Source organism: Canis aureus, chromosome 15 (assembly GCF_053574225.1).
Source record: "Canis aureus isolate CA01 chromosome 15, VMU_Caureus_v.1.0, whole genome shotgun sequence".
NCBI lineage: Eukaryota > Metazoa > Chordata > Mammalia > Carnivora > Canidae > Canis > Canis aureus.
Genome location: NC_135625.1, coordinates 42,081,029 through 42,108,271, shown reverse-complemented (window position 1 = coordinate 42,108,271; position 27,243 = coordinate 42,081,029). Strand labels below are relative to the sequence as shown.

Sequence of the window (27,243 nt, the reverse complement as noted above, 5' to 3'; positions counted from 1 at the left end):
TTTGTTTGCTCATGACATCCGAGTCAGGAAAATCTCTTTTGATAGCGTCTTACTGAGGCTCCAACATGGAGAACCAGACAGAGAGACTTTTGTTGGAGATGCAATGTGTGCTGACTCCCGGAGGGCTTTGTCCCCACTTCCTTAGGGCAGGACAGCAGGAGTGTGAGACAAGGCAGGGGACCTAGCCTTCCATCACAGCCGATCCTTGTATGATTCTGTCTGCTGATCTGTTCTTATTTTGAGGACAATTAAATATATTATTCACTCCAGGCTTTAAGTCCTGGAGTGCTTTTGCCTTTCTTTTTAAACTATCTTTTCTAATTCTGAAATTATGTTGGCTTTTTATAATTTGGGCAAGTCACTTAACCTATCTGAATCTTCAACTCACGTAATTTTCAGGAGACGTGGAAAGTGTTTTTAATGAAAGTACTACTTTGCGTTTGCAGTCACTGGCTATGTTTCCAAGGATTTAAAATGCCTTCTCTTTCATAGTGTCTGCTTCTGCTTTTCCTTCCCAGAGTCGAAAACATGCAAGCAAAGTCCGACTGTATTACATGCTTCATCCCAGGGATGGTGGGTGTCCTGCCAAGAGGCTCCGGTCAGAAAATGTGAGTATCTGGCACCATCTGATATCCTTAGATGATTTGTTCGTTGGCTAAGAATTTTGTAGGGCTAGAGAGTAAAGTCATGTCCACCTTGGCAGGAAAGCTAAGGGAGTAGAGATAGTTCTTATTAAATACTACAGAAAATATCACATGTAAGCAAGTGTTTTTCCTTTTTCCTGCCCAAACTTGCCAGTATGGTGTTGGAGGACTTTGCGATGATTCTGTGCTGGGGTGGAGCAGAGAAGGAATATACAGAGGGGACAGAGGGCAGCTGGCTGAAGGGAGGCAGGAGTCATCAGAAGAAAAAGAGTAGGAAAGGTGGCCTAAGGAGAAACCCTGTGAGAAATATCAGATACTTTGCTGTTTACATATTTTAGTTTTCTGTTGGTGTATAAAACTGAATGCAAATTTGTTCGTTTATAATAAAGACTGCACATCTTGCAAATAAAAATACTCTGTTTTTAATCAGTGCCCCTCTCCCTGAGGGAATATTTACTTGGGAAGAAAATGACAATTAGGAAGTTGCTTTGAGGCTGTAAAGACAGAGCAAAGGGTTTACTTCAGGCAGGCCAAGGTAGGGACTAATGAAATAAATAATCCTTCCTCCCAGCAGGGGTTACTTTTCCTATTGAGTGGGTGTTCATATCCATCCATTGCAGAGGTCCTCTGTGATAAACACCACAGATTAAACAGAGATCTCTTGTCCTTTGAGTTCTGAGGAGGCTGCAGGTGTATAATTTATACCCTCCGCCCTCTCTTATGCTTGTGATCCCTTTCTGTTTCTGCTGCTATAGAGAATGCCAGTCTCTTTTCTGACTAAGAATTAATATATGATCATTGAAGAGCAAGCAGTATTTGCAGACTCCTTTGAGAACTTTTTCTTCTGGTTTATCATGGAATCTGTGTATCCTTGAAAATTTGGATCTACCAATGATGTGTTTATTAAATTGTTTTCTATAGATTTCTATAATCATAGTATAAGAGTAAATCAGTAAGCAGGAAAAGAAACATAATGAACTTACTTAAATTTTTTTTTTTAAAGATTTTACTTATTTATTTAGAGAGGGAGGGAGAGACTCTCAAGCAGACTATGCTGAGTGTGGAGCCTGATGCAGGGATCAATCTCATGACCTGAGCCCAAATCAAGAGTTGGATGTTTATCTGAGTGAGTGACCCAGGCACCTCCATAATGAACTTACTTTTTGAAGGAAATTATTGATGCTTTTATTAGGGTGTATGGTACATTTCAAAGGTGAATACATAATTTGCCTTAGGCATTTTGACATACAGGGTACAGCATGGAAGCCACCCCAGTTCCTCAGTAGGACTGTGAAAGTTGATGTTTGTAATTATTTGGCCAACTTTCTTTTGTATGGACTCATACCTAAGCGTTGGAAAACTGATTATTAAAAAAAAAAAATAAAAAAAAAAAGACCAGCCAGAGAGAGTGAGAGAACAAGAGAGAAAACATTTTGATACACCTGAAATTAATATAACATTGGGTTTCAGCCATACTTTAACTAAAAAAACTTAAAAAAAAAATAAATAGAATTTTGACCCACCCCTATAACAACTAACCTTGGAAACCAACCCATAAATGTATAGTAAGCAGTCTGGGAAGCCTATCTAAGTTGGTTTTTTTTTTTTTTTTTTTTTTTTTAAGTCTATCTAAGTTAAGCTTATAAGAGGTGAGACCACTGTCTCTAGTAATGATCCAGGAAGCCAAACTGTAATCCCTGAAATAATAGGCCCCAACTGGTTTGGATTTTCTTAATACCTGATAGCTTTCCTAATTTTTGTCTGTGCTTCCAATTTGAAACCAGTTAGAGAAAGCCAATTATGTACCCCTAATCAATCACATAGGATGTGTACTTCTTGTTTGCCTACCTATCATTTTTGCACATGAACAGCCTCCAGTCAGGGCACCCTTGAGGCCTCCCCTTTATTCTATTACAAAGCTTTCCTGCTTGTCTGCTTGCCTTTGAGTCTCCTCCAAATGCATGTGATGGTGGCTAACATCCTTGCTATGGTAAGTTCTGAATAAATAGCCTTTCTTTTTCCCATCTGGTTGGTCTTTGTTTATTTCCATGGGGTTGTAAAATGGAGATAAAAGGAACATCTAATGTACAGTTTTATCATAAGGCCCAAATGAGATAACTCATTTATTCAGCACTTAGTTTCCAAAGCTCTTTCTCCATGGATTATTATTATTGAGCCTCTCTCCACCAATACCCTGCTTCTTGGGAGAATGCAACACTCTCTTCCACTTGCCACTCCATCCTTGCCCATCCTCCCCATTGCTCTGCTTCCAGGGGCTGTGACAGTTTTGTGTCACAGTTTTACCTAAGAACAGTTTCATGGCTTCCCTGAATACCCAACAGAGTGAGTGATCTTCTGAAAATAGAGAAAACTTGTTGCTGAGTTTCCACATCCTGACGATACCTGAACCCTTGGGTGCATATTGATTCCTAAAACTGGTGGGGCTTATAATTAATGGCAGTCATCTCTTCCTCCCCACTTCTTAGCCTTCTGGGAATACATAGTAATTCCAAATTTACATACAGATGAACAGAAGTGCCTATTATTATTTCCAAGGTCTATTATCATTTCTACTCCAGGTCATTTGACCTTGTTTTTGTTGTTTTTCAAAAACTTAAAAATTCATTTCTACCTCCTATCCTGGCATTCCCAGCTTTTTAAATTCCCCCTTCATATGCTTTACTTGTAGAATCCTCATTTGAACATTGATGTTTTTTTCCCTGAAATTGTAGAATGAGACATTTTCCTCCTGGGCCACAGAGTAAAATTAAATGTGAAATAAATTGTTATAGTTGATTGCCTTAGCGAAATTTTCTGTAATCCTGTGAGCATTAGAGCCAAAAAGGACTTTGGAGAACATCTAGTTTATTGAAAGTCTCAGGTTTTCAAGATACTTTTTAGTATCTTCTCACCTGCTTTGGGGGAAAAAAATCTACTTAAGAAACAATATTTTTAAGTAAAAAGATGATTTAGTTTTACTTTTATTTTTATTCTGTAAGGATAAGTAGCTACCAACAAAAATCACCAGTCAGTATTAAGTAAATAGTGTTTTTACATGAAATTAATAGAATTCCTTCTCAGTGGAGAAACTTGACATTTGGTTAGTGTGATCATGCTTATCACTTTTAAATATGTTTATGATTTCCTATAGGTCTGGAATATTCAATGGAGCTGAAGTACCCCCAAGAACTTTCATGGGTTCCTAAAATCCTAGGTTTCAGATCTGAACAACTCTATCTGATTTCATCCCATCTTGTGACAAAAGTGAAAATAAGGCCCAAAGAAGTATGATGACTTGCCCAAATTACTCAGGCCTGAGATTAAGACTGTTCTTGCTTCCCTAAATTCTATTCCTACTGCTGTTCCCACATATCTTGAAATTGTACCTTATATTTAGGCATTGAAGCCATTGCTGGGTCCAGAGCCAGAGAGCAGTGCTGTTCTGGGGCAAAGTAATAATAGCTTGTGCTTAGCAGGCACTTCCCACTTATATTCTAAATGTTTTACATACATTAGCACATTTAATCCTCACTCCTGTGTAGGGTAGGAACTATCATTATCCCCACTTTACAGAAAAGCAAGCTGAAATAGAGAAATTAAGTCACTTGACTCTGGTTACACCACTGGTAAGTGGCAAAGACAAGGCTGGGGAAATATAAAACAAAAAAAAATTTGTCTGGTGCTGCAAACTAGCTCACCATGTCACTTCCTGGTATAGATGGTAAGCATCAAGTAAGTGCTAGGGGGACAGAGAGAAAGAACCCAGACCCTTCCCCAACAGAAATCAGGATCTAATTTGGAGAGAGGTCCAGTATGCAGTCATGTCTTCTACTTCAGTGTGAGAGCTGGACAGGTGCTACCATAGTTGTCTCCCAGGGCATCATCTGGTACCCTGGAAGGGTCCCCAACCTCTCCTGGAAAAAGTTGCCTGGAGAAAGTGACACTGAACTGATTTTTGAGGGATGGGTGAGCCCTTATTCATGTGGGTGATTCTAGTGAATAAGGCGGGCAAAGGGCTCTTTTCTAAAAATTTTTAAGAAAGATTTTATTGATTGAGAGACAAAGAGACTCTGTGCCTGCGTGAGAGGGGAGGGGCAGAGGGAGAGGGAGAGGGAGAAGCAGACCCTGCTTCTCACTGAGCAGGAGCCCAAGGCAGGGCTCCATCCCATGACCCTGAGATCATGACCTGAGCCAAAGCAGCCCCCTCACCAACTGAGCCACCCAAGTGCCTCACAAAGTATGCTTCTGAGTGTGGAGTCAACACGAGTAATGTCTTCAGGGAAACAAAATTCAGAGGTATTTCTAGAGTGTAAAATGCCAGTGGGTAGCTGTGTTAGATTCCCAGGACTGCTGTAAAAAAGTACCACAAACTAGGTGGCTAAAAACAACAGAAATTTATTTTCTCACAGTTCTAGAGGCTACAAGTCTGAATCAAGGTGGAGGCAGGGCCTCCTTCTGGAGGCTCTGATTGAAGATCAGTTCCATGCTTCTCTCTTAGCTGCTGGTGGCTGCTGGCAGTGCTTGGTGTTCCTTGGCTTACAGCTGCATCAGGCCAATCTGCTTCTATTTTCATCTGGACTCTTCCTTGTGTGTGTCTCTGTGTGTTCTCTCCTCTTCTTAGAGAGACAACTGTCATTGGACTTAGAGCCTGCTGTAATAATCCTGTGTGACCTCATTATAATTAATTAATCTGCAGAGATTTTCAAGTGTCACCTGTTCAAGGTGGATGTGAATTTGGAAGGCACAGAATTCAATCAATATAGCAGTGGAGACCAAAGTGAAGTGTGGGATGGTGCAAGAAAGGTACAAACATATACTGTGCATAATATTAGCATTTACTTTGTCAAAATGTTTTCTCAAGTGGTCTGCAGCTTAACTCATGGGCACTTCTCAAAGACAGATGTATTACCCATGAAAGCTGCATGCTTTGGCTTCCAGCTGTGTATTGAGAAGTAGAAGTAGGGATTTTGTCCCTGGTTTTGCTATGTTTACTAGTTTTACAGCTTTGTTTTGACTTTCTAAACCTTTATTGCTGTGGTTATAATCAGGGCCTGTAAACACTGCCCTGCCTACCTCTCAGAGTTGTTAAGGGACTCAAATAAAAGCTTCCTCTTTGTGAGGGTGCATGATAAATGGTACAGTGTGTGCGGAGACTTCTTTCATTGAGTTTTTAATTTTAATTTTTCTATGCATTCCAATCTGTAGTCTCTACCATGCAATATACAACTTCTACAGTTCAGTTAGGGGCAGGCCTGCTGTTTTCATGTAGAACCCCTGAAGAGCAATTAGGACCCCAATAAGTGTGAGATCATGTTGACTTATGGGTCTTAAAACAAGAGTCAGAAATAACTGCTGGCCAGATGCAGGCCACTGCCTATTCTTGTGAGGTCTGCAAACTAAGAATGGTTTTTACATGCTTACATGTTGGGGGGGGGGGCGGCGGGAATCAAAAGAAGAATATATTATCATATGAAAAATACCTGAACTTTAAATTTTAATGTCCACAGATAAAGTCTTTTTGGAACATAGCCACACTCAGCCCTTCACAGCTCTATTCACAGGGCAGCAGCGAACTGGGCTATTGCAATAGACTCCATGTCCCACAAGCCTTAGATGTTTCCCCTCCAGCCCTTTACAGAAAGTGTTTGCTGCCCCTTTGTGAAGTGGACAGTTTCGGTGAAGAAAAGGGGGTTTGCCACTCTTCTTGTTGTGTGTCTTTCTGCTTGCAGGGATGATTCCTTTAAGACATTCCAGACTATCAAAGCTGCCTTGTCCTCTGTTCCTTTTGAGTTTTAGTTTGTTAGTAGCCAGCAGGTTGGAAGTTTTGACCAATAGGAAGTATCATTCCAAACCTCTGAAGAATCGACACCCTTGCTGTTTTGCTTAGGTTCTCTCAGTGCAGATAGCCTGCAATTTAGGAAGGAGTCATGTCATAAGAGTTTGTTTGAAGCCTGCAACATTGTGGAAGCAATAACAACTGGTTTCTTATGCCATCTACACATCAAAGCCACCTCATGGTAGATCAAAACTCTGACTTTTTTGAGGTAATCCTGATTTAGGATACTCATACTTGTTACTACAACTCAATAGTATGTCCTGCAAAGTCCAATATTTCCTCTCTAAACTGTACCCAAAAGTGGAATCAAAATTTTGTTATACAGATACACAGATAAGAATTTAAGTGAAAACAAACAAACAAACCTAGAAGTCCTCATTAATCCAAATGTGTGCATGGCACTTGGCTGTATATGACTCTCCGGGCCCCAGACTAGGGCTCTAGCTTAGGACTGTGGTTCTGAAATTTACTTATATCATAGTTATCACTTCTACCTAAAATCTGATCCAGAGAGGAGGAAGAAAAGGATTTCCCAAAGACAGCTATGAAAAAAAAATATATATATTTTTGCCACAACAGGGGTAGTGCAGTGGGTCTTTGATTCTACTGTTGACATATCCTTAGATCATTCTCTTGTTAGCTGGTCACTAATTAAGCCCTCTTTATGTGTCAAGCTTTATGCTAAATACTTGATAGATATTTTATTTGAACTTTACAAATGCAAGTAGGAATCTTTATTGCCTCTATTTAAAAAGGGGTTAAGGAGCACCTGGCTGGCTCTGAAGAGCATGTGATTCTTGATCTTGGGATGGAGGGGTGGAGGCGGTGTTGTAAATTGGGTGTAGAGATTACTTTAAATTTTTAAAAAATATTCTTAAAAATTTTTAAAAAGGGGTGAAGACTGAAGCTTAGGTCAAATATCTTATCTAAACTCACAGATCTTGTGAGTGATACAGCCAAGATTCAAACACAATACAGTTTGGCACTAGAACTGGAGCTCTGTGTTACTATGTATTATTCATTTATTTATTTATTTTTTTAAGAAATGTTAATTGACTTCCTAATAAGAGTCAGGTACTATGTTGATTGCTGAGAATTTCATGGTGAAAGAAACAGATACAGTTGTTATTTAGAGTTTATAGGATAGTGGGGCAAGTGGCCATTAATTTTTAAAAAATCATTCAAATATATAAATGAAGGAAAGTAATGAAAAAGCATAGAATGGGGGAAATCATAGGTCTTTGGGATCAGAGAAGCCTTCCCGGAACACCTGATTGCTTCAGCTGTGACTGAAAGGTGGATAAGGATTAACTAGTCAAAGAGGCAAGGGGTAGGTAGAAGAATGCAGGTAGAGGGGACAGCATGTCAAAGACTCTGCAGTTAAAGAAATTATGACACACTTAAAGTAGAAAATGAAAGCCAGTGTGGCTGGTGTTCAGAGATGGAAGCAGGCAGTGATGTCAAATGCAGAGAAGGGATTAGTGGAGAGAGGAATAGAGGTGGATGATTGAGCATCAGGCTTTCAGGAAGCCACTGAGAGTATGGCCTTGAGTGAGGCTAATGGCAGCAACAAACAATGAGAAATACATAGATTTGAGGGATAATTAGGTTGGTAAAAATAGATCCACTGGATAATGGATGTGCAACAGAAAGAGATTTCTGAATGACCAGTTCAGAGCTTGCACTGAGTTGTTGCTGCCCCTCCTGCAGGCAAGGTGGTCTTCATCCTTAAGAGCACAATCCAGGGATCCCTGGATGGCGCAGCGGTTTGGCGCCTGCCTTTGGCCCAGGGCGCGATCCTGGAGACCTGGGATCGAATCCCACGTCGGGCTCCCGGTGCATGGAGCCTGCTTCTCCCTCTGCCTGTGTCTCTGCCTCTCTCTCTCTCTGTGACTATCACAAATAAATAAATAAATACCTTAAAAAAAAATTAAAAAAAAAAAAAAAGCACAATCCAGAGAGCAGAAAGATCTGAGAATCAGGGAAGAAGATGAGGAAAACCCTTTCTCTAGGTTGTTCCATGTTGGTCCAGGCTGAGCGGAGCTAAAGTTGCATAGAGGTGAGTGTGCCTCCAGCCAAGCATAGAGGACAGCAAGAAAGAAGCATCTACTGTACTTTTGTCCTCTGTGTTTCTTCCCAGTAAAGGTTTTGTACTTTTTTTTAATGGTAGGGTGAGGCCTAGCCAGATGCCAGCCCAGGAGCTGGATCCCACAGAGGCAAGGGCAAGAGGTTTGCTACGGGACCACTGATGTCCAAAGTCAGGACAGCATGCTGAATGAATTCAAGTCAGTTGCCAAGTGCAGGGGTTGGGGAGAGATAGCATCAGAACTCTGGTTTTCTGAATTAAGCCAGCAGGGAGTTTTTTGGAAGGCTTCTAGAGATAGATGATGTTGTCAGTGATTATATAATGTGCTTCCAGGAGGAGGACTGGGGTTATTTAAAGAGTTGGAATAACTCAGATGTGGTCTTAGGGCCTAGATCCAGTGACTTCCAGTAGGTCCAGTGTTCTTCCTTAGTTCAAAAAGCAGAGATGGCAAGACCCACAGTTTCAGACTTCATGAGGGCAGAGGCTTTACCTTATTCATCTTTTTACCCCTTCCCATAGAGGTAGTCCATAAATTATTGTTCATATTTTCATAATAAGATATTATCCTATTTTTCTTTAAAACAATTATGACTAAAAAATAGTTTTAATAAAAACAGTATCATTTGTATGCAAAGTCTTACAGAGTATTACCATGAGATTATATTTTAGTTATATCCCTATCAAAGTACCTTGTTAAAAGAAGATTTTGTGAAATTGGGTTTGTTCAGGAAAATCTGAGAGTTATGGATATTGTTTCTATGAGAATCTTTACCAGGTGCTTGGCTATATGTGTGGGTCATCTTCAGATAGGAAAAATGTAAGGACAGGGAGAGGATGTGGAAGGTCTTGATGTCACAGCATAAGCTGATCTCTCCAGCAGGTGCCTCTGGTGGGGACCCACGTGTTCTGTAACCACCTTGCTCACTTATTAGCTGCCCTCTCACTGGCTGCTCTGTGACTAACTGTTGCCTGTCCTCTCCTGTCTGCCCTGGAGGCTTGACCCTATTTTATCACAAATCAAGGCTGTTTGTACAGGAGTTGATGTGTAGCTAATGGAGGTAAATGTCCTTCCCATATTCCCACCCAATTTTCGCTGTAAGAAAAAAGGAAACTGGTAGTCAGGAACTTCTCTGGAGGACCTTTTGGCATTATCTCCAGGGTAAACGGGTAGATCATACTTACTGGGCAACATAAAATATGGAAGAGTAGAGGTCAAATGCCTGAGCATGTGTCTTTCACTTTGCATAGCAAATGGGCTCTTAAAAATGAATCAAAATATGTTTTTGTTTAGGATAGTGAGAATAAAAGAATTCTGGGGACCATAGACTTCACTAACTTCAGCTTTCAGCTGTCAGTCTATATATTGGCTTTCCTTTCTGTGGAGCTAGCAGGGCTGGGCAGGAACCTCTAGACACAGCTTGATGGCTCACTAGCATGTGGCGGGCGGCCAGGTGGGTTCTTCTGCTCTCTTCTCTGTCTGCTGCATTTCCTCTTTTCAGGTGTCTGCATCTCAAGCAATCTTTCCTTTCTCAATTCTTTCCCCTGATAGATTTCCTTTCTTCATATCCTAGTATTTCACAAAATGTAAGTTTATTCTTCTCTTAAATCCCAACTCTTTCCTGAAAAAATTTTACCACTCACTTTTAATCAAACGTCTGCCCTTTTGTGTCTGGGTCCATTTATCTCCATCTCTTCCCCTGCTGCAGAAAGGGGTGTGAGAGGATCTTGCCTCCCTTCTTCCCTTTGTCCTACACAGCACAATGAGTCTCTACTCTCTTAAGGCTATGTCATAAATCATGCCTGCTGTCTTCCCATTAGGCGACCCCATGTGCCCATTCTGTTTCTCCTTAGTAACCTCTGGGCATTCCTCACGCTCCAAATATTATTCTTGCAGAACAAAGAAGTCTGTTTGCTTCACTACATTCTGGTTTGTGACTGTTTGGCTTTGTTTAGGTTGATGTGTTCTTTTAAGAATATATATTTTTTCTTCTTGCCCTAGAAGCAGCCAAGGGTTGTGCCATTAGAATACAAGATACATTAATAACTTCGTGTGACCTGGATTTGGTGCAGGTAATGCTGAGACAATGATGAATGTGCCCTGATAAACACCAGAAAGCCTTGAGAAAAATATATTTGAAAAATAGGGATGATGCACTGAGTTCTACTAATTTGAAGTAAAATGTCTTTTTGGACTTGGATCCAGCAAACCTGTTTCATGCACCTGGCCTGTATCACAGATGATACTGGGAGCTCCGTGTGTGTGGTCTTATGTAATTTTCAGAAAATTTTATCATGTGAGCATTACAATGCCCATTTTGTAAATGAGATAAAGAAGGTTCAGAGAGGAAAGAAGCGCATGTAACTAGAGGTCATCTGACTTTTGGGCCTTTTTTGCCCATCAGCTTTGATGCATTGCATTTCTTTAAGAACATGCTTTCACTTCTGCCTAAGCCATTTCACATATTGGTGACATGAGTAGTGCTAGGTCCCTGTAGAACAGTCTTTATGGGAGTGGCTCAAAGAATTCTTCCACTCAAGGCTCCAGCAGATTGGGGCAACGTTCACGGGGCCATCCTAATCATGTTCTTTTTTTCCCCTCAGGTCCTTACTGGGGGTTGATGGCCTTACACATATTGAAAATCTGTAAGGCAGATACTATACGGTACCACTTGGTTCAGTGTCATGTAAAGGAATGAGCACAGGCATTGTGAACTGCCCTGGGATTGAATATAGCCTCTAATTCCTGCTAGCAGAGTGACCTTTGTCAAGTTCTTGATCTTTCTTAGACTTCGTTTCGCCAACTGAAAAATAGTGGGAACAGCCCATATATTCCATGACTCCCATGAAGAAAGAAAATGATCATGAAAACATAAGGAGTAGGGGGCATAGAGCATGGAGGGTAGGTGTTCAACAACTGTCACTTATTTCCCTATCTAAAGCACTGGGTAAGAGTGACATTCTTTCTGATACTGTCAGAATCATATACTGTCTGATACTGTCTGATCAGGGGAAAACACACAACAGACCAATTAGAGTGAGCTGGTGGGGAAATTCATCAGTCTGTATTCAAGGATTAAATGCTGCTGGGAGAGATGTTTTCTATAGAAGCTGTAAGTAATTGCCAAGGAACTAGAGAAACTGAGAAAATATTGCAGTGTTCAATAACATTCTTGTTTTAAAGAACCTAAACTAATACAAAGAGGGAAAAATATGGTGTTGGCATTAGCACCTCGGGGTTTGCTTGGAGGAACATGTATGTCTTGTCATTCCTTGGCTATTATCCAGCACCAATATTTCAGTCTAGCTGGAAGAGAGTCAGATATTTGGAACAGCCCCGGGTGACAGCGCACGTTCCCCTCAGCCACATGCACAGTGCAGTTGCTCATATTTCCCTCCCTTCTGCTCACAGGTGGCGTTGTTCAGTCATGGCACAGTGACTTTAATAGATATTAAAAATGTGGCTGTTTGAGCGTGTCATTCTTGAAGCCCCATTGAAACTCTCTATGGAAGCATATGTGAGTGAATGTGGTACAGGGCCATTACTTACTGCAACAGGAACTGTTCCTCTTGATCTGTGACATTGAATAGCCAAATAGTCTTGTAATCATGTATAATTTGTCTATTAGTTTTGTCTTTTTGCCAAGCATAGTTAAAATTGTGTAGGGAAGGAGATTATTTTTATTGTGAATTCCTGATGGAAAAAAGGCATTTTTCTTTAGTTATTAACTTGGTTTTTCAGCTGACCTTTAAAGGAATGTCTGTGACTTTAGATACTCAAGAGCTGGGCAAATATTATCCTCCATATAATGTAAATAGTCATTATAGTTTGGGATATAAGCACTGAATGTATATCATAAGATATATATTTTTTAATTTTTGAGATTTTATTGTAAAGGAAAAAATCTTGTTTTATTGGTGCATTGAGTGATGGTTGACCTTTTCTAATTAAATTTCCTCTTCACATTTCAGCTGTACATAATTCTAGAAGGTCACTGGTTGGTATTAGCAACCCCAGAAATGGATGGTCATGATGTCACATCCTAGAATTGACAAATTAGTTTGTTTGATTTCTCATTATGCAATTGTATCCATTGCTGTAGTGGAGGATGGAAACATTCAAGATGAATTTATGACTGGAAATTTTCTGGAAACCAAGACATGAATCTTTAGTGTGTTTTTCCTGCTCATCCCTTTTTCCATAAAGATTTTTATTTTTATGTTTTTTTGCATTGTGACATGGCATCTTGGACATCAGTTCTCTGCTTTCATGGCTAATGATGCAAAAAGGAGAGAAAGAGAAGTAAGGGGAATAGAAAAAGAAAAAAATGCTATCAAGGCAAAAGTAAAGTTAAATTGTAACCAATGAATATCTGAGCCTGGAAGGGATTTTAAGGCTTCTCAACTCAAGTGTTGTCACCTAGAAATCATATTGAAAACTGTTGTCCTGTCTGCATTTCACTTGGACTTCAAGAAAGGTTGAGAGATCTTAGATGGGTCATTAATCGTTTATGGATTATTTCTTCCTTTGGACCAAATGACCAGTAGTTGCTTTCTGATTTTAATTAATCATGATTTAAATATTCTCTGGAAACCGATATTATGATTCATAAATAAACTAGATCATTGGATTGTTTGTAATTTCAAATATTTATTTTATTTTGTAACACAATAATTATCCACGTAATTCATTAATAATTGCTTTGTGCCTATTCCAGGCATAGAGTAAGTGGGGAGCAAAACCAGACCCAGAGTCCTTGCCTTCAATTGAAATGGCAACTCTGATAAACACTGTGCTTGAGTGAGCATGGTGCTGAGAGAGATCATTCAGATGAGGTGACCTGTCTGGGAATTGAGGGACAATTTCTCTGAGTAGTGATTCCTCAGTGGCATCTGAAGGGTGCACAGGCAGTAACTGGGTAAAGGTGTAGGTGAAGACCATGCTAGGGAGAGGGACCAGCATTGGGATATAAACAGAAGGCAAGCATGACTAGGGAAGAATACAGCAGGTGTGATAGTAGAAGAGGCTAGAAGGGTCACGGGTAGGAAGCAAACCATTGAGGTTTTTAGGGGAGGTGAGACAGTGTAATTCATCATCCAAACGGGCACATCTCTAAGTGCGAAAGGGCACTATTAATATGAAACTAGAACAATGGGTGTAACTCCGTGTATAAGATGGAAGACTCTACTTAAAAACCATTTTAAGAAGTTTTGGGTTTTATTTTAAGTACAACCAGAATCCACTGAAAAGTTTTAAGCCAGGAGAATAAAATGATCAGATTTGGCTTTCAGAAATCGTTTGACCCCCATGTTCTTGCAGCATTATTTATGGTAGCCAAGATATGGAAGCAACCCAAGTGTCCTTCAATGATATATGAATGGATAAAGATGTCACACACACACACACACACACACACACACAGGAATACTACCCAGACATAAAAAAGAATGAAGTCTTATCATTTGTGATAATATGGATAGACCTTGAGGGTATTATGCTAAGTAAAATAAGCCAGACAGAAAAAGACAAATACTGCATGATTTCACTTATAACAAGTGAACAAACAAACAAATGAAGCCCAGGCTGATAGACACAGAGAACAAATTGATGATTGCTAGAAGGGAGAGATGCGAGTGAGCAAAGTGGATGAAAGGGATCAAGAGGTACAAACTTCCAGTTATAAATAAATCATGGAGATGTAAGTACAGCATGGGGAATGCAGTCAATAATATTGTATTAACATTGTATGTTGATAGATGGTAGCTAGTCTTACCGTGGTGATCAGTTTGTAATGTATGCAAATGCTGATTGATCATTGTGCTATACACCTGAAACTCATATGAAATTGTATATCAGGTTTTCTTCAATAAAAGTAAATATAGAAATAAAAATCACTGTGTTGCAATGTGAAGAAAAGGCTAAAGGACATCCCAGAGGGGGAGTGGGTGGACCTGTTAGGTGTCTGTTGTAGAGGTTTAGGGGAGTTAGAAGTTAGTAGAGATAGGAAGTAAGCAGATATAAAGGAAGTTAAAGTTAATATCACCAAGGATAGAAACTGATTGCACTAAAGGCCCTAATTTGTTTCTCCCTCTTTGTATCCACACCTTTTGGTAGTAGCCTCCCCACTCGACTCAGGGCTTAGCTAGGAAATTTGCTTTTACCAGTGGACTGGGAGCAAATGCATCACAAGCAAAGCCTTGAAAAACATGCATGCATTGCACTTGGACTCTTGATGCTCTTGGACTCTTGCAAGCAATCTGGGCTAGCTGATAGGAGGATGAAAGAACATGTGGAAAGAATCTAGGCATCAGTGGAGGCCATCATAAATCTGGAAACCTAGCCAGCACCAGCCAAGTGAACAGCTGACTGCAAATGTGGAGAGCAGGTGAGCTTGGCTCAGACCAGAAGAACCACTCAGCTGAGCCCTGCCTGAATTGTTGACTTTGTGAATCATGGAGTGAGATAAACAGTTGTGGTTTTAGACTATTACATTTTGGCATGGTTTGTTACATAGCAGTAGATACAGAAGGTATTCATTGGAAGAAGACCATGGAAGAGCACCAGTTTAGTTTAGACATGCTGACTTTGAGGAAGTGACATCAAATGAAAGTGTGTTGTATAAGGGAAGCTTAGCTGATTACTGTCAAAGTAGTGATAGAGGATAAAACTAGCTTAAAACAAAGTTTTGTGCATTTTACTATTGTATGTTCAATACAGCAATACTGAATGGTCTATTTTTATTTCCTCAAGAGGGGAATTAAGTGATCAGCACTAACAAATATCAAATGTCCCTTGATTTTCTTACTTTCTGGAACATGGGGTTGAAGGACAGTGGTTCTGATTACCTTAGAAATGATATAGGATAAGCCCATTCTCTGTCCAGAAGTGAGGCACTGTTGCCTGGCAGCTCTGGCTCTGGGCACAATTGTAAAGTAAGAGGCATGCTGCCTGAAGTCCTCCTTCTATACCTTCATTTCCTCTGAGGGCCACTGTGCTTGAGTCTCAGGCACTCTTCACTTCTTTCTCAAAGCCTTCACCTGGAAAAGGACTTTATAAGTTTAATTCGTACTAAGGTGCAAATGACTGATAAGCCTAAGTCTTTAGTGTTGCTCAGAACACTAAATATTTTTTAGTTCTTTTTAAGAAATGAGGAATAATAGACATAGAATGTTATATTGGTTTCAGATGTATAATGATGATTCAGTATTTGTAGATATAGTGAAATGAATGATTCCACAATGAATCTAGTTAACATCTGTTACCATATATAGTCACAGATTTTTTCCCCCTTGTGCTAAGAACTTCTAAGATCTATTCTCTTAGCAACTGCCAAATATGCAGTATGGTATGTTAACTATTGTCACCATGCTGAACATTGCATCCCCACAATTTTATTTTATAGCTGGAAGTTTGTAACTCTTGACAACCATTATCCACCTCACCTACCCACCACCCCTCACGTCTGGCAACAACCAATCTGTTCTGTGTATCTACAACCATGTTTTTGTTCATTTGTTTTTAGATTCCACAAGTAAGTGAGATCATATGGTATTTGTCCTTCTCTATCTGACTTATTTCACTTAGCATAATGCCCTCAAAATCTATCCATGTTGTCACAAACTACAAAATTTATTCTCTTTTAAAAAGTATTATTTATTTTAATGAGAGAGCACACGAGCGAGCATGGTGGAAGGGGCATAAGAGAGGTAGAAAGAGTTTGAGGCAGACTTCCTGCTGCATTCAGAGCTAGTCAGGCTCGATCTCATGACTCTGAGATCACAAGGTGAGCTGAAACCAAAGAGTCAGATGCTTAACCAACTGTACCACACAGATGCCCCTAAAAATTTATTCTTTTTATGGCTGAGTAATCCTTTCTGTGTGCATATCTCATGTACCACTAAATCTTAAACAAGAAGAAATTTCTCTCTGTTCTGAAAAGTGCAATAATATGAGTGCAGTGAAGATGTTTTAATATGCCACTTAGTTGGAATATACTCTGCAATTTGCTTTTATATATTGAAAATAGAACCCCATAGTCATAGAGTTGTGGACTTTTAGGTGTTTTCAAATCTAGAATAACCACACTTCCATGGACTTACCTTTTATCTCCACAAAAACCTGTTTCCCTTCTTATATTTCCTTTTATGATTTAATAGTACCAAACTTATTCCATTTCCTCAGGCTGAAAACTATTGAATTACACTTGGCCCCACTCACCTGCCACATCCCGATCCTGGGATTCAGCTCTGTCTGACACTGTTCACCTCATCTCTGTCCCTTTCTGCTATTTCAAAAGGATATCAAGCCTTCATCAACTCCCACTTGGCTTGATGCCTCTGCCTCCTGACCCTTGTTCTAAATCTCTCTTGTCTTCTATCCAGCCTGGAAATGTCACCAGAATTGCCTTTCAATGTCTAGATCTGATCTTGTCCCTATCCTCTGTGTACAGCTGTGATGATGTACTTTCTTGTAGGATAAAGCCTAAACTTGACGACAGAGTACCCATGGCCCCTTCTGAGGGCTGCCAAACCAGGACTTGACTTACCTGTTATTTTTGCTTGAAATTACATAGAAATTGTAGGATGCAAAGGGCAAAGACTGACCAAATGATTTCACTCACCCTTCATTACCAGCCAAATGCGGTGTCCATAGTTCTATGCCTCTGTCTGAAGATGCAATTCTAGAACTCTACGAGGGACCTATATCCAGGGTGGGTGTTGCTTGGTCATTCAGTTGGAGGGACACTTGTGGGTTATTGCTAATCAGTTCTAGGTGACTTCCCCACAGAGGGGTGCTGGAGGTGACAGATGGATCAGACCCCATGTACTCTTTTACTTAGGACAGAAATGGCAGGCCCTTGAATATATCTGATCACATTTATTTTATCTCATTTGGGACACTGATGAGCAAGGTGTCCCTCTATTTTATAGAAGCATATAAGAAATCAAGCATTATGACTAAACCAGCTGGGGACCCACAGATGGGTCTTGCCCCATGGCCTCTCTTCTACTTCCTCACCCAATTACCTAGCTCCCACTCTTGAGCAGGGCTGTCTTCCATCTCTGCTGGCTGGGGTCCCACAGTTCTTGGAGAATCTGCATAAAAAAAACCTAAGACAGTAGACACAATCTGTGAATCAATCCCTTCAGCTTCCCTTGAGAAAGAGACATCTAACATGCAGTGCCAGGGAACCTTCAGTCCCAGGTATGGGGTTTTCTCCAAAGAGTCCCTTAATGGGCCTTCATTATCCCATCCCAGTCAACCTTCTGGACTCAGATCCTGGCGTTTACCCAGATGGACCCTAAGATCGTGTCAAACCAGATACTCTTTATTCACTACAGACTAGGATTCACCACTAGCCTTTTATTAAAGCTGTTCGCCCTCCAGAATAAAAGCCTGTTCTCCCCCTTTCATGCCTTGAGAAGCCTGCTTCTCATTCATCGTCCTGATGACGATGATAGCACCTGCACCATGAAGATCACCATGACCTATGACCCCTTAGCAGCATTCTGTTTTGTAGTATATATGTGTGTGTTTCCTGTATGTCCAGGGCTCTCCTCTCTCCATAGTAAGGTCCAGAGGGTAGGGATAATATTAGTCCATTTCCATAGTAGATACTTAGTACATGTGGAGTGAGTAAATCTGTGAATGAGAGAACGGCTCTGGGGTTTCAGCCAGACATCTGTCAGTGCAGAGTGTCATTACCTTTAAAATGGACTTTTTGGTTCTTAGGAAATGCTTAGCAGGTGACCTCGAATCAGTTGTCTGGGGCTCCTGCCTGACATTGACGGAACCTTTAAGAAATAATCAGGAAGGAAGCTCCCTGCTCAGCTGTCATCTTGGGTTACTACTTTCAGGTGTTAACTGAAATGACCCAATTAAGCAAGTGTTTTAAAGCTCTGAATTCTTGTTGAGTAGAGAAAAAGCTCAATTATTCAAAACTCCTTTCAAAGAAGTCTACATTTCACAGACCCAGAAACCAGGTTACCTTTTGTCAAATAATTATTTTATTATTTTGCTTTCTGATTATAAAATGACATACAATGATTATTATTTTCTATATTGTTTTATTTATTTTAGTTGAAAATGAAAATCCCATTTTTGAGAGATATCATTATTAACACTATGGTATAAATCCTTTCTGGTTTCTTTACTTGGATATATCTGCATGTAGGTATGTGTATGCATATATATACACATGTAATATTCTATTATGTATTTATATATTTTGATAGTTTTGTATATATGTTTGCAGATGTATATATAGTACATAACATTTATATATAAGCTATAATATTTATATACTAACTATATATTGACTATATTACACATATATACATATATATATTATGGGGTCACATTATAGTAGTGATCTGTGTAATGAAACAGTTTAGTCAAATTCCTAATCCAACACTTAACAGATACATCTTATCATTTTTAATGCTTTATATTCTTAGTATTATATTGAATGAATATTCTGCAATTTATTTTATCAATCAATGGTTATGTATGTTACATCAACTTTTTAGTTGTGTTTTTGTTCATTTGTACAAATAAAGTCCTGGTGGCATTGCTATGGTAAAGTGTATGCACATTTTATAGCCTTCTGATATATAATCATACTGCCCAGCAAAAATATTGTACTGATTATATTCCCACTATCAGTGTATGAAGTTGTCCACTTTACCTCATCCTCACAAATTGTAGATATTATCAATGTTTTTAATCTTGGCTAATTTGCTAGATAAAAATAAGATTTTGTTATTTGATACAGCTTGAATTACTGACAAGGTCGATTGTCATGTCCTGTGTATGTTCACCTTTCCTAAATATTCATTACCGTTTCCAAATCTTATATTATGTCATTGATCCTTAATTACTGACTTTTACTTTTGTTCTTTGTCTCTCCCCTGACCCCACACCATTTGGGCAATTGTCTTCTAACTTTGAGGTGTGTGTGTGTGTGTGTGTGTGTGTGTGTGTATTTGTCAAAGGCCAGATGAAGTTTTGCTAAAATAGAAGAAACCAAAGTCAACTGAGACAAATTCTGCCAGAATGTATGAGGTAGATTAGAAGTTTGGGAGAGCACCTTTGAATTTGGGGTCCCTGAGAGTCAGCTAGTCTGTGACCATTCCTGCTCCTTGTCCCTTGAATGTTTGTCCTGCTCTGTTCATTTTTTTTGCACAGGAGCTACAGTTTCTAATCAGAGATTGATGAACTTTCAAGAGGTTTATGCATAGAATTCTAGAGATTTGTAAGGTTATTAGATAGGAAAAAAATTACATCTTTATGTGCACTGATGTCTTGAAATTTAGTATTTCTTTCAACTATAAATGTGAGCAACAAACTGTAGTAATATTAGCAGTTCCCTATAGCTGACACCAATAAAAACCACCGTTTTAAAATCATATGCTATTGAAGAGACCTTGCAATATCATTTGTGCTCATCACTATAATGAAATGAAGCTAGCCTTATTATTTTATTAAAAAATCATGTTACTCTTTTTATCACAAAAACATTAAATATTTTGATAGTTGCATTTCACTGCAATTGGTTTCTTTTGTAATTCCTGTATGTTTTGTTTTATGCATTTAAAAACATTATTTTGAGAAGGAGTCTCCAGGCTTTATCAGACTCCCAAAGGCATCCAAGGCACACATAGGTTAGGAATCTCTGAGCTGGGGAGAGTGGTAAAGCTGCTAGAAGATTCTAAGTTATTCCTTGAGAAGTTAGTGCTCCTTCCTTTGCCCTGATTCCTTCTTTCTCAGCATTCTTTCACCTTCTCTGGGGTACCTGTTATGAGCCTATGGAAGCTTTTCAAATGTTCTATCATATATATATATATATACAATATATATATATATATATATATATTAGCATCTATCCATATTCCACATTAAATACATTTTTATTATAAACATTTGAAAGAATTATAGTAATTTTACTTTTTAAATTACTTGATTATAAGAAACTACCTTAATTTACAACCGACTGCGATTTCTTGACAACCATAGTGCTTACTCAGGGGTTCTTGCAAAAGCAGGAAAATCCAACATACAAATTGTTTTCTAAATGCAATGAAATTTTTATGAGCACTAAATTTAACAATTAATGAAGTTGACATAATGATACGTTTTATGTACATTTAATTAAACATTTAGTGGTAGCAATTTTGCAGTTTTCTTTTTCTATTTTGGAACCAATTTTTTAAAGTCTGTTTTGTAGGTTGTGGAGAGCACCTAGGGCCCGAGGCCTTGCTTGTCCTGCCAGTGGGGCATGTGCTGCCAGAAGCAGCCTTTGTGTAGAACACATCTCCCATCTCCTTGCCTCAACAAAAATCTCTCTCCCCCCATCAAAGGGACTTTGGGGCCACTGTCCAGAGGAGGAGATGCTGCTGGCTCCCCTTTCCAAGGGCCCTACAAGCAGTTTAGCTCATTTCCAGCTCCTAACGTCTTCCACTCACTTGCAAGGCCCTTTTTCCAGGCTCATCCCAGCCACACACACCAGCCTCTAGCTCTCCTTTAGCTATCGTGCTCGCTCCTGTCCTCTGTGCTCTTTGACTGGTGAGTCTCCAGTCTCCTGGCTGCCTTCCAGCCACCTCCTTGACCAACTGTTACATTTGTGGACAAGTTGTCCTGCCCCCCAACCTCCAACCTTTGCAGCAGGGTTTCAACTTTGTTCCAGGTGTATCTCCAGCTCCTCAGGCAACACATCAACATTTCTCAAGAGAGATTTGCTACCTGAGAGTGAATAAATGATCTTTGTCTCCATTCCAGGTCAGCACTGCCCTTTCCTTTATTGTTACCTAGTACTGAATCTCTTCTGAGGTGTTAAAATGCAACATGGAAAGTCCCAACTTTCTATTCTTCTAGTTCTCCAACTCCTAAATGTGGAGGGAGTCACTTTCTTTTTACCTGTCAGGAATCTCCAACCTCTTTGCTTGTTTTCTTTCCAACTCATCTGGCACTTACCTCCTTGGTTTGCTTTCTTCAGTGCTCTTCCACACCAGTCTTTGCTAGCACCTTCAGTGTCCTAGCCATAGTAGTGACAATGGTAGGAATATTAGTGACTCACTTTACTGAGTGCAGCCAGGGTGCCAGACTCTCAACTGAACTCTGAACTGTTTTACATTCATTCTTTTTTTGTGACTCTTTGGAGTGGGTACTGTTATTGTGTCCATTAAAAAAAAAATAAGTTGAGGATAAAATAGGTGAAATAACTCGCTTAATATCAAATATTTAAAAGTTATAGAGCTGACATTTTGTCATTCTTCACAGTCTATATATAGAGAGATTTCTAGATAAATCTATCTATATGTATATGCTTATAGATATATAGATATGTAATCAGATCTCCCCTCAACTTCACTTCCTTTCCTTGAGCACATTTACACTGTCTTCTCAACTCATTCACCTTCCACTCACATGGACAACAGGCACCGCTGGAATTTTCCCAAGGTTACCAATGACCAGTGCCAGTGGGACTTTTTAGTCCTTTTCTTACATGATTTGAGCATATGACAGCCATGACTTCTAATATTCAAACAAATAAAATAACTTGTTCTCAGATTCTTTGACTTTTCTTTCATCTCCTATTTCTCTTTCTTTTTTTCATTCTTCCTCTGATGACTTGCCTTTCGTTAAGTTCTTAAATTCTGATATACTTAGAGACCCCAGCCTTGGTCCCCACCTCTTCTCTTTTTGAATATTCTATTTATATTCTTTCACTTGCTCCCATGGTTTCAGTCACCACCCTGCCTACTCACAACCAGCCCTCCCTCCTACTTCTAGATCTGGATATCTACACGCTTCATGAATTTCGCCATATGGGACATCTGAAAGTCCCATAGGCACTGCTCATGTTTAGCCAGAACTAAACCCATTCTGTATATTCCCAGTCTTGGTAAATGAGGCTCCAATCTGGAGATCCTGGGGTCATTCTTGTTTTCATCCACTGCTTTCAACGCTAAATAAGTCCCATCTGTGTACCCATTTGTCTCTCTGACCTGTTTCCTCCAATCACCACCACTCTGGTTTCTGTGTCCCGATTGGCTTCACCCCTATCCGTTTTTCACACATCTGACAGAGGATCCTTCCAAATTGCAAAATCCATTCCTTTATGATCTTTCCCCTGTTCATACTATTATTTCTAATCTCATCCTGCTCTCCTTCTTGGGGGCTGCTTCCTTTTCCTCTTCTATAACTTGTCATAAAATACTTCTAACATTTGTGTAGCTTTTACTTACTGTTTTTCTCTAGTTTGACTGCATTCCTTCTTAGCAGCTACCATGCCTTTTCATTTTGTATTCCCAGTGCTTGTAGTGTACTTTTCTCACAGTTGGTGTTCAATAAATATTTACTTAATGAATGAAGATCACGGGATGCTACTTTGAGTTGTTAGTTAAAACTTAGTGCTGAAAGATACAAAAATAGCAATGCCAGAAAAGCAAAGGCTTCTGGGTAATATCCAAATTTGAGGGAAAGTGCCTGCCATTTTCTGAATTATGTTGGTTTCTTGTTATTGATATAACATGGTCCACAGGATCCTTCCCTTTAATGTCCTGTACACTTTCATGATGGGTCTTTTGCAGTGGAACAGCAAAAATTAGAGGAGCTATCATCATTTTTACCAGTAGGCTTTATATGTGTTCTTGGACTCAGGCCCTCAGCCAGCAAATATACTTCTCTGATGGCCTTTCTTCCTCATATTCCTGAGACCATTGTCCAACCTGGGAGCTCAGGTGAGACAATTCAGGCTCTTCCTTATTCTACCTGTTGGACTGGAGGTTTGAAAAGTTGGCAGATGAATGTGTATCATGTTTCTGCTGCTCTATATTGCTAGCATCACTATGTACAGTGATGCTTTTCTCATCTTTCCCCTTTGTGTTCTTTTGTAATTCATCTGGGATGCTTACTTTTTTTTAGAAGACCTGACTTCCAGTCTCATCTCAGCTACCAACTTACTGTGTGGCCTGGAACAAGCTACTCAAACTCTCTGTGCCTGTTTCTTTTATCTGTAAAAGAAAGATGCTTTCCAAGCTTTTATCCTGGCATGCTATTCTGGGATTTTAAGTACTATGGTAGTTCCTGTAGTTAAATGTCCATATGCCTTTGTTTGCTATGTTTTAATAGAGAGATGCTTAGCTCACTGCTCTAAGAGGACTGTTGCCTGTGCTGAGCACACATTTTGCCAGAAATGGTAGGTGGTTTCTTGAATGTCCATTCTCTGTGAGGAGAGTTGGAAAAGTGGCTTCAACACAAAATTTATTTCCTCAGACTTTACAGTGGGTTAAATCCCTGATACCAACTCTCAAACATTTTTATCAAGCTTCTAACTCATAATCTGTTTTAGTAATGAAAAAAAAATCTAGCACTGTCCCATAGCAACTTCTTTCTAGATATTCTCCTGAGGCAAGGAAAATAAAAGCAAAAATAAACTATTGGGACTTCATCAAAATGAAAATCTTCTGCACAGCAAGGGAAACAATCAAAACTAAATGAATGGGAAAAGATAGATGCAAATGACATATCTGATAAAGGGTTAGTATCCAAAATATGTAAAGAACTTATCAAACTCAACACCCCAAAAATTAATAATTCAATTTAAAAATGGGCAGAAGACATGAATAGACATTTTTCCAAAGAACATGTGACCAATAGACACATTGAAAGAGGTTTAACATCACTCATCATCAGGGAAATACAAATCAAAACTGCAATGAGATATCACTTCACACCGGTCAGAATGGCTAAAATCGACAACACAAGGAACAACAGATGTTGGTGAGGATGTGGAGAAAGGGGAACCTCTTACATTGTTGGTGGGCATGCAAAGTGGTGCAGCCACTGGGGAAAACAGTATGTAGATTCATCAAAAAGTTACAAATAGAACCACACTATATTCCAATAATTGTACTACTAGGTATTTACCCAAAGAATACAAAAATACTAATTCAAAGGGCTACATGCACCTTAATGTTTATAGGAGCATTATCCACAATAGCTAAATTACGTAACAGCCCAAGTGTCCATTGACTGATGAATGGATAAGGAACATGTAGTATAAATATGATGGAATATTACTCAGCCATCAAAAAGAATGAAATCTTGCCATTTGCAATGACATAGAAATGAATCAGAGAAATACAAATACCATATCACATCATTCATAAGTGGAATTTAAGAAACAAAACAAATGAGCAAAGAGGGGGAAAAAGAGGAAAACCAAGAAACAGATTCTTAACTATAGAGAATAAACTGATGATCACCAGAGAGGAGATGGGGGTAGATGGGTTAAATGGGTGATGGGAATTAAGGAGTGTACTTGTTGTGATGAGCACTGGGTGTTGTATGGAAGTACTGAATCACTATATTGCACACCTGAAACTAATATTACATTTTATGTTCACTAACTGGAATTTAAATAAAAACTTTAAAAAAATCTGGTATTGTTTAAATATGGACTATTCTAGATGACAACCATTTTAAGATAATTGGCTACTGTGAGCACTAAAAATATGTAACCATGTTTATGGGAATCCTAAAATATATGGAACATTATGTTGTCTTCTGTAAACAGAAAATATTGAATATAATTGAAATTTCCTGTGTGACTAAGGTCATCTTTTTTATTCCTTTATTTGACAAATATTTATTAAGCTCCAAATATGTGCCAAGCACAGTCCTAAGTCCTGGGTATTTAGTATCTTCATGTGCAGATTTATCACCACCAGAGATGCCTTACTATTATGGCTCCACTTATACAACTTGGCTATTTTGCTGTTATATATGACATCTAGAGTTTTGAGTAATGATAAGGTAGAGTTTCTACTTGGAACATCCAACCTGGTGAGCAGTTCAGATTGTCATGTGTTCTATCAGCATGTGACAAGAGTGGTCAGCTATGCTTCAGACCCAGCATTTTAGGCACTAGTCATGGGTGTTCTCTCAAGAAAGAGCTGGAAATAGTTTATGTTGTTCAAAACTCAAACTTAACCAGCCCTATAATTATTTGATCCTAATAGGTACTGATTTTATTATATTATTGTTATTATTATTTAAAGATTTTATTTATTTATTCATGAGAGACACACACAGAGAGAGAGAGAGAGAGGCAGAGACACAGGCAGAGGGAGAAGCAGGCTCCACGCAGGGAGCCCAACGCAAGACTCGATCCTGGAACCCCAGGATCATGCCCTGGGCTGAAGTCAGGCGCTAAACCACTGAGCCACCCAGGGATCCCTTATTATATTATTTTTAATAGAAACTGATACAGAGCCCATATGATGCATTTGGGGTATTTTTCAAATCCTTGCACATTTATTTAATTCCAAAGCCAAAATACTTGTTGCAAAGTTCAACTAAGAAAACATGATTGCAAAAATGTAATTTCAGTATTAATGTCTTTAAAGACATTAATGTCTTAAATTTGGACAATTCAGATTTCTTTTGGTAGGAGACTTTCAAGGTTGGCTTCTGAAATAGCTATCTGTAGTCCTATGAAGTAGTTGTGTTCCAGAAAAGTTGCTTTTCAGAGGGTGAGGAGTAGACTGGTGAATATTTTCTCCTGAGAGAAGGCTGCTTGCCAGGGTCTTCCTGAATGTAAGACATGCTATCATGCTAGCAGGTCACTCCTACTTTTTTGTCTCACTTGGTAGTACCTGTCTAATTCAGAATCTGGGACACTGGGCACTTTCATAGCAGGAGGCATTTTTTTCTTAATGTGGAAATCATCAAAGGCTACTCTCAACTATTCCAGATTTTGTTTTCTTTAATTTTGCAGAATCTCATGAAATTGGTCCTGGTTCATAGACAGATGCCAATAGTTAATTACATATTTCACATACTAGATCTTAAAATGAAACCATACCTCCTCCTGGGAGCCATTTGGAAATGAGGAAATATTTTTGGTTGTTAGTGTTGGGGTCTACTGGCATTGAAAGGAAGATGGCTAGGGATCCTATATGTCTTGTGATATGCAAGGCAATATTTCACAGGTAAGAACAGTCCCATCTAAAATGCCAAAAATGTTTCTGCCAAGAAATAAAAATTTAACTTTGTTGTTTATTGATTGATCAATTCAGCAAATATTTACTGAACACTACTGTATGGCAGACATTGTTCTAGGCATCAGGGATACAATGAATAACGTCTCTGTCCTTGTGAAGTGGAGTAATCTGGTGTCTCCTTGGTTTCAAGAGTTTGTTTAGGTGTGCTTTATTTTTATTTTGAATTCGGAGTTGGAAAACAATTGCACAGATGGCCTCTTAAGTACAAGGGAGACGGGTGACTGCCTTGCAGTATGAAGCACTTTATAAATTGTTTCCAGAGTGACTAAAAGTCATTAATTCCAATACTCGGTACATCTGAGGGACAGTGGGGGAAGAAAATCCATAAGACAGAAACACAAAGCATATTTTAATTCTTAGAATTAGGATTTAGTTCTGTGTTTTTAAAAATTATAAATACCAATAAAATTTTGCAAATATTGTTTCTTAATTTATGATCAAAACCACTCTTGAAGCTCAGAATGTCTTAAATTAACAGCTACTACATTTATTAAATATTAAATATTAGCAATTGTATACTCAAATTTTTATTGCAATGATAGTATTTTTTAATATTTATTTTTAAATATTTTATTTATTTATTCATGAGAGACAGAGAGAGAAGCAGAAGG

The 27,243-nt window shown here is 38.9% G+C and overlaps 1 protein-coding gene and 1 long non-coding RNA gene across 10 annotated transcripts in view; one reads left to right on the top strand and one right to left on the bottom strand.

The window, feature by feature from the left end:
- Positions 1–27,243, top strand: part of ZMAT4 (zinc finger matrin-type 4) — a 353,108-nt gene that overhangs the window by 115,179 nt on the left and 210,686 nt on the right. For all 9 annotated transcript variants that reach the window (XM_077849306.1, XM_077849307.1, XM_077849309.1 and 6 more), the window contains one exon: positions 519–608. In XM_077849306.1, coding sequence (XP_077705432.1) covers positions 519–608 — 90 coding nt within the window. The remainder of the gene's footprint in view (positions 1–518; positions 609–27,243) is intronic.
- On the bottom strand, positions 15,265–17,227 carry LOC144284592 (uncharacterized). The gene is made up of 2 exons (XR_013353060.1): positions 17,110–17,227; positions 15,265–15,601 (listed from the first exon to the last, which is right to left on the bottom strand). It is a non-coding gene; the product is annotated as an uncharacterized LOC144284592 (long non-coding RNA).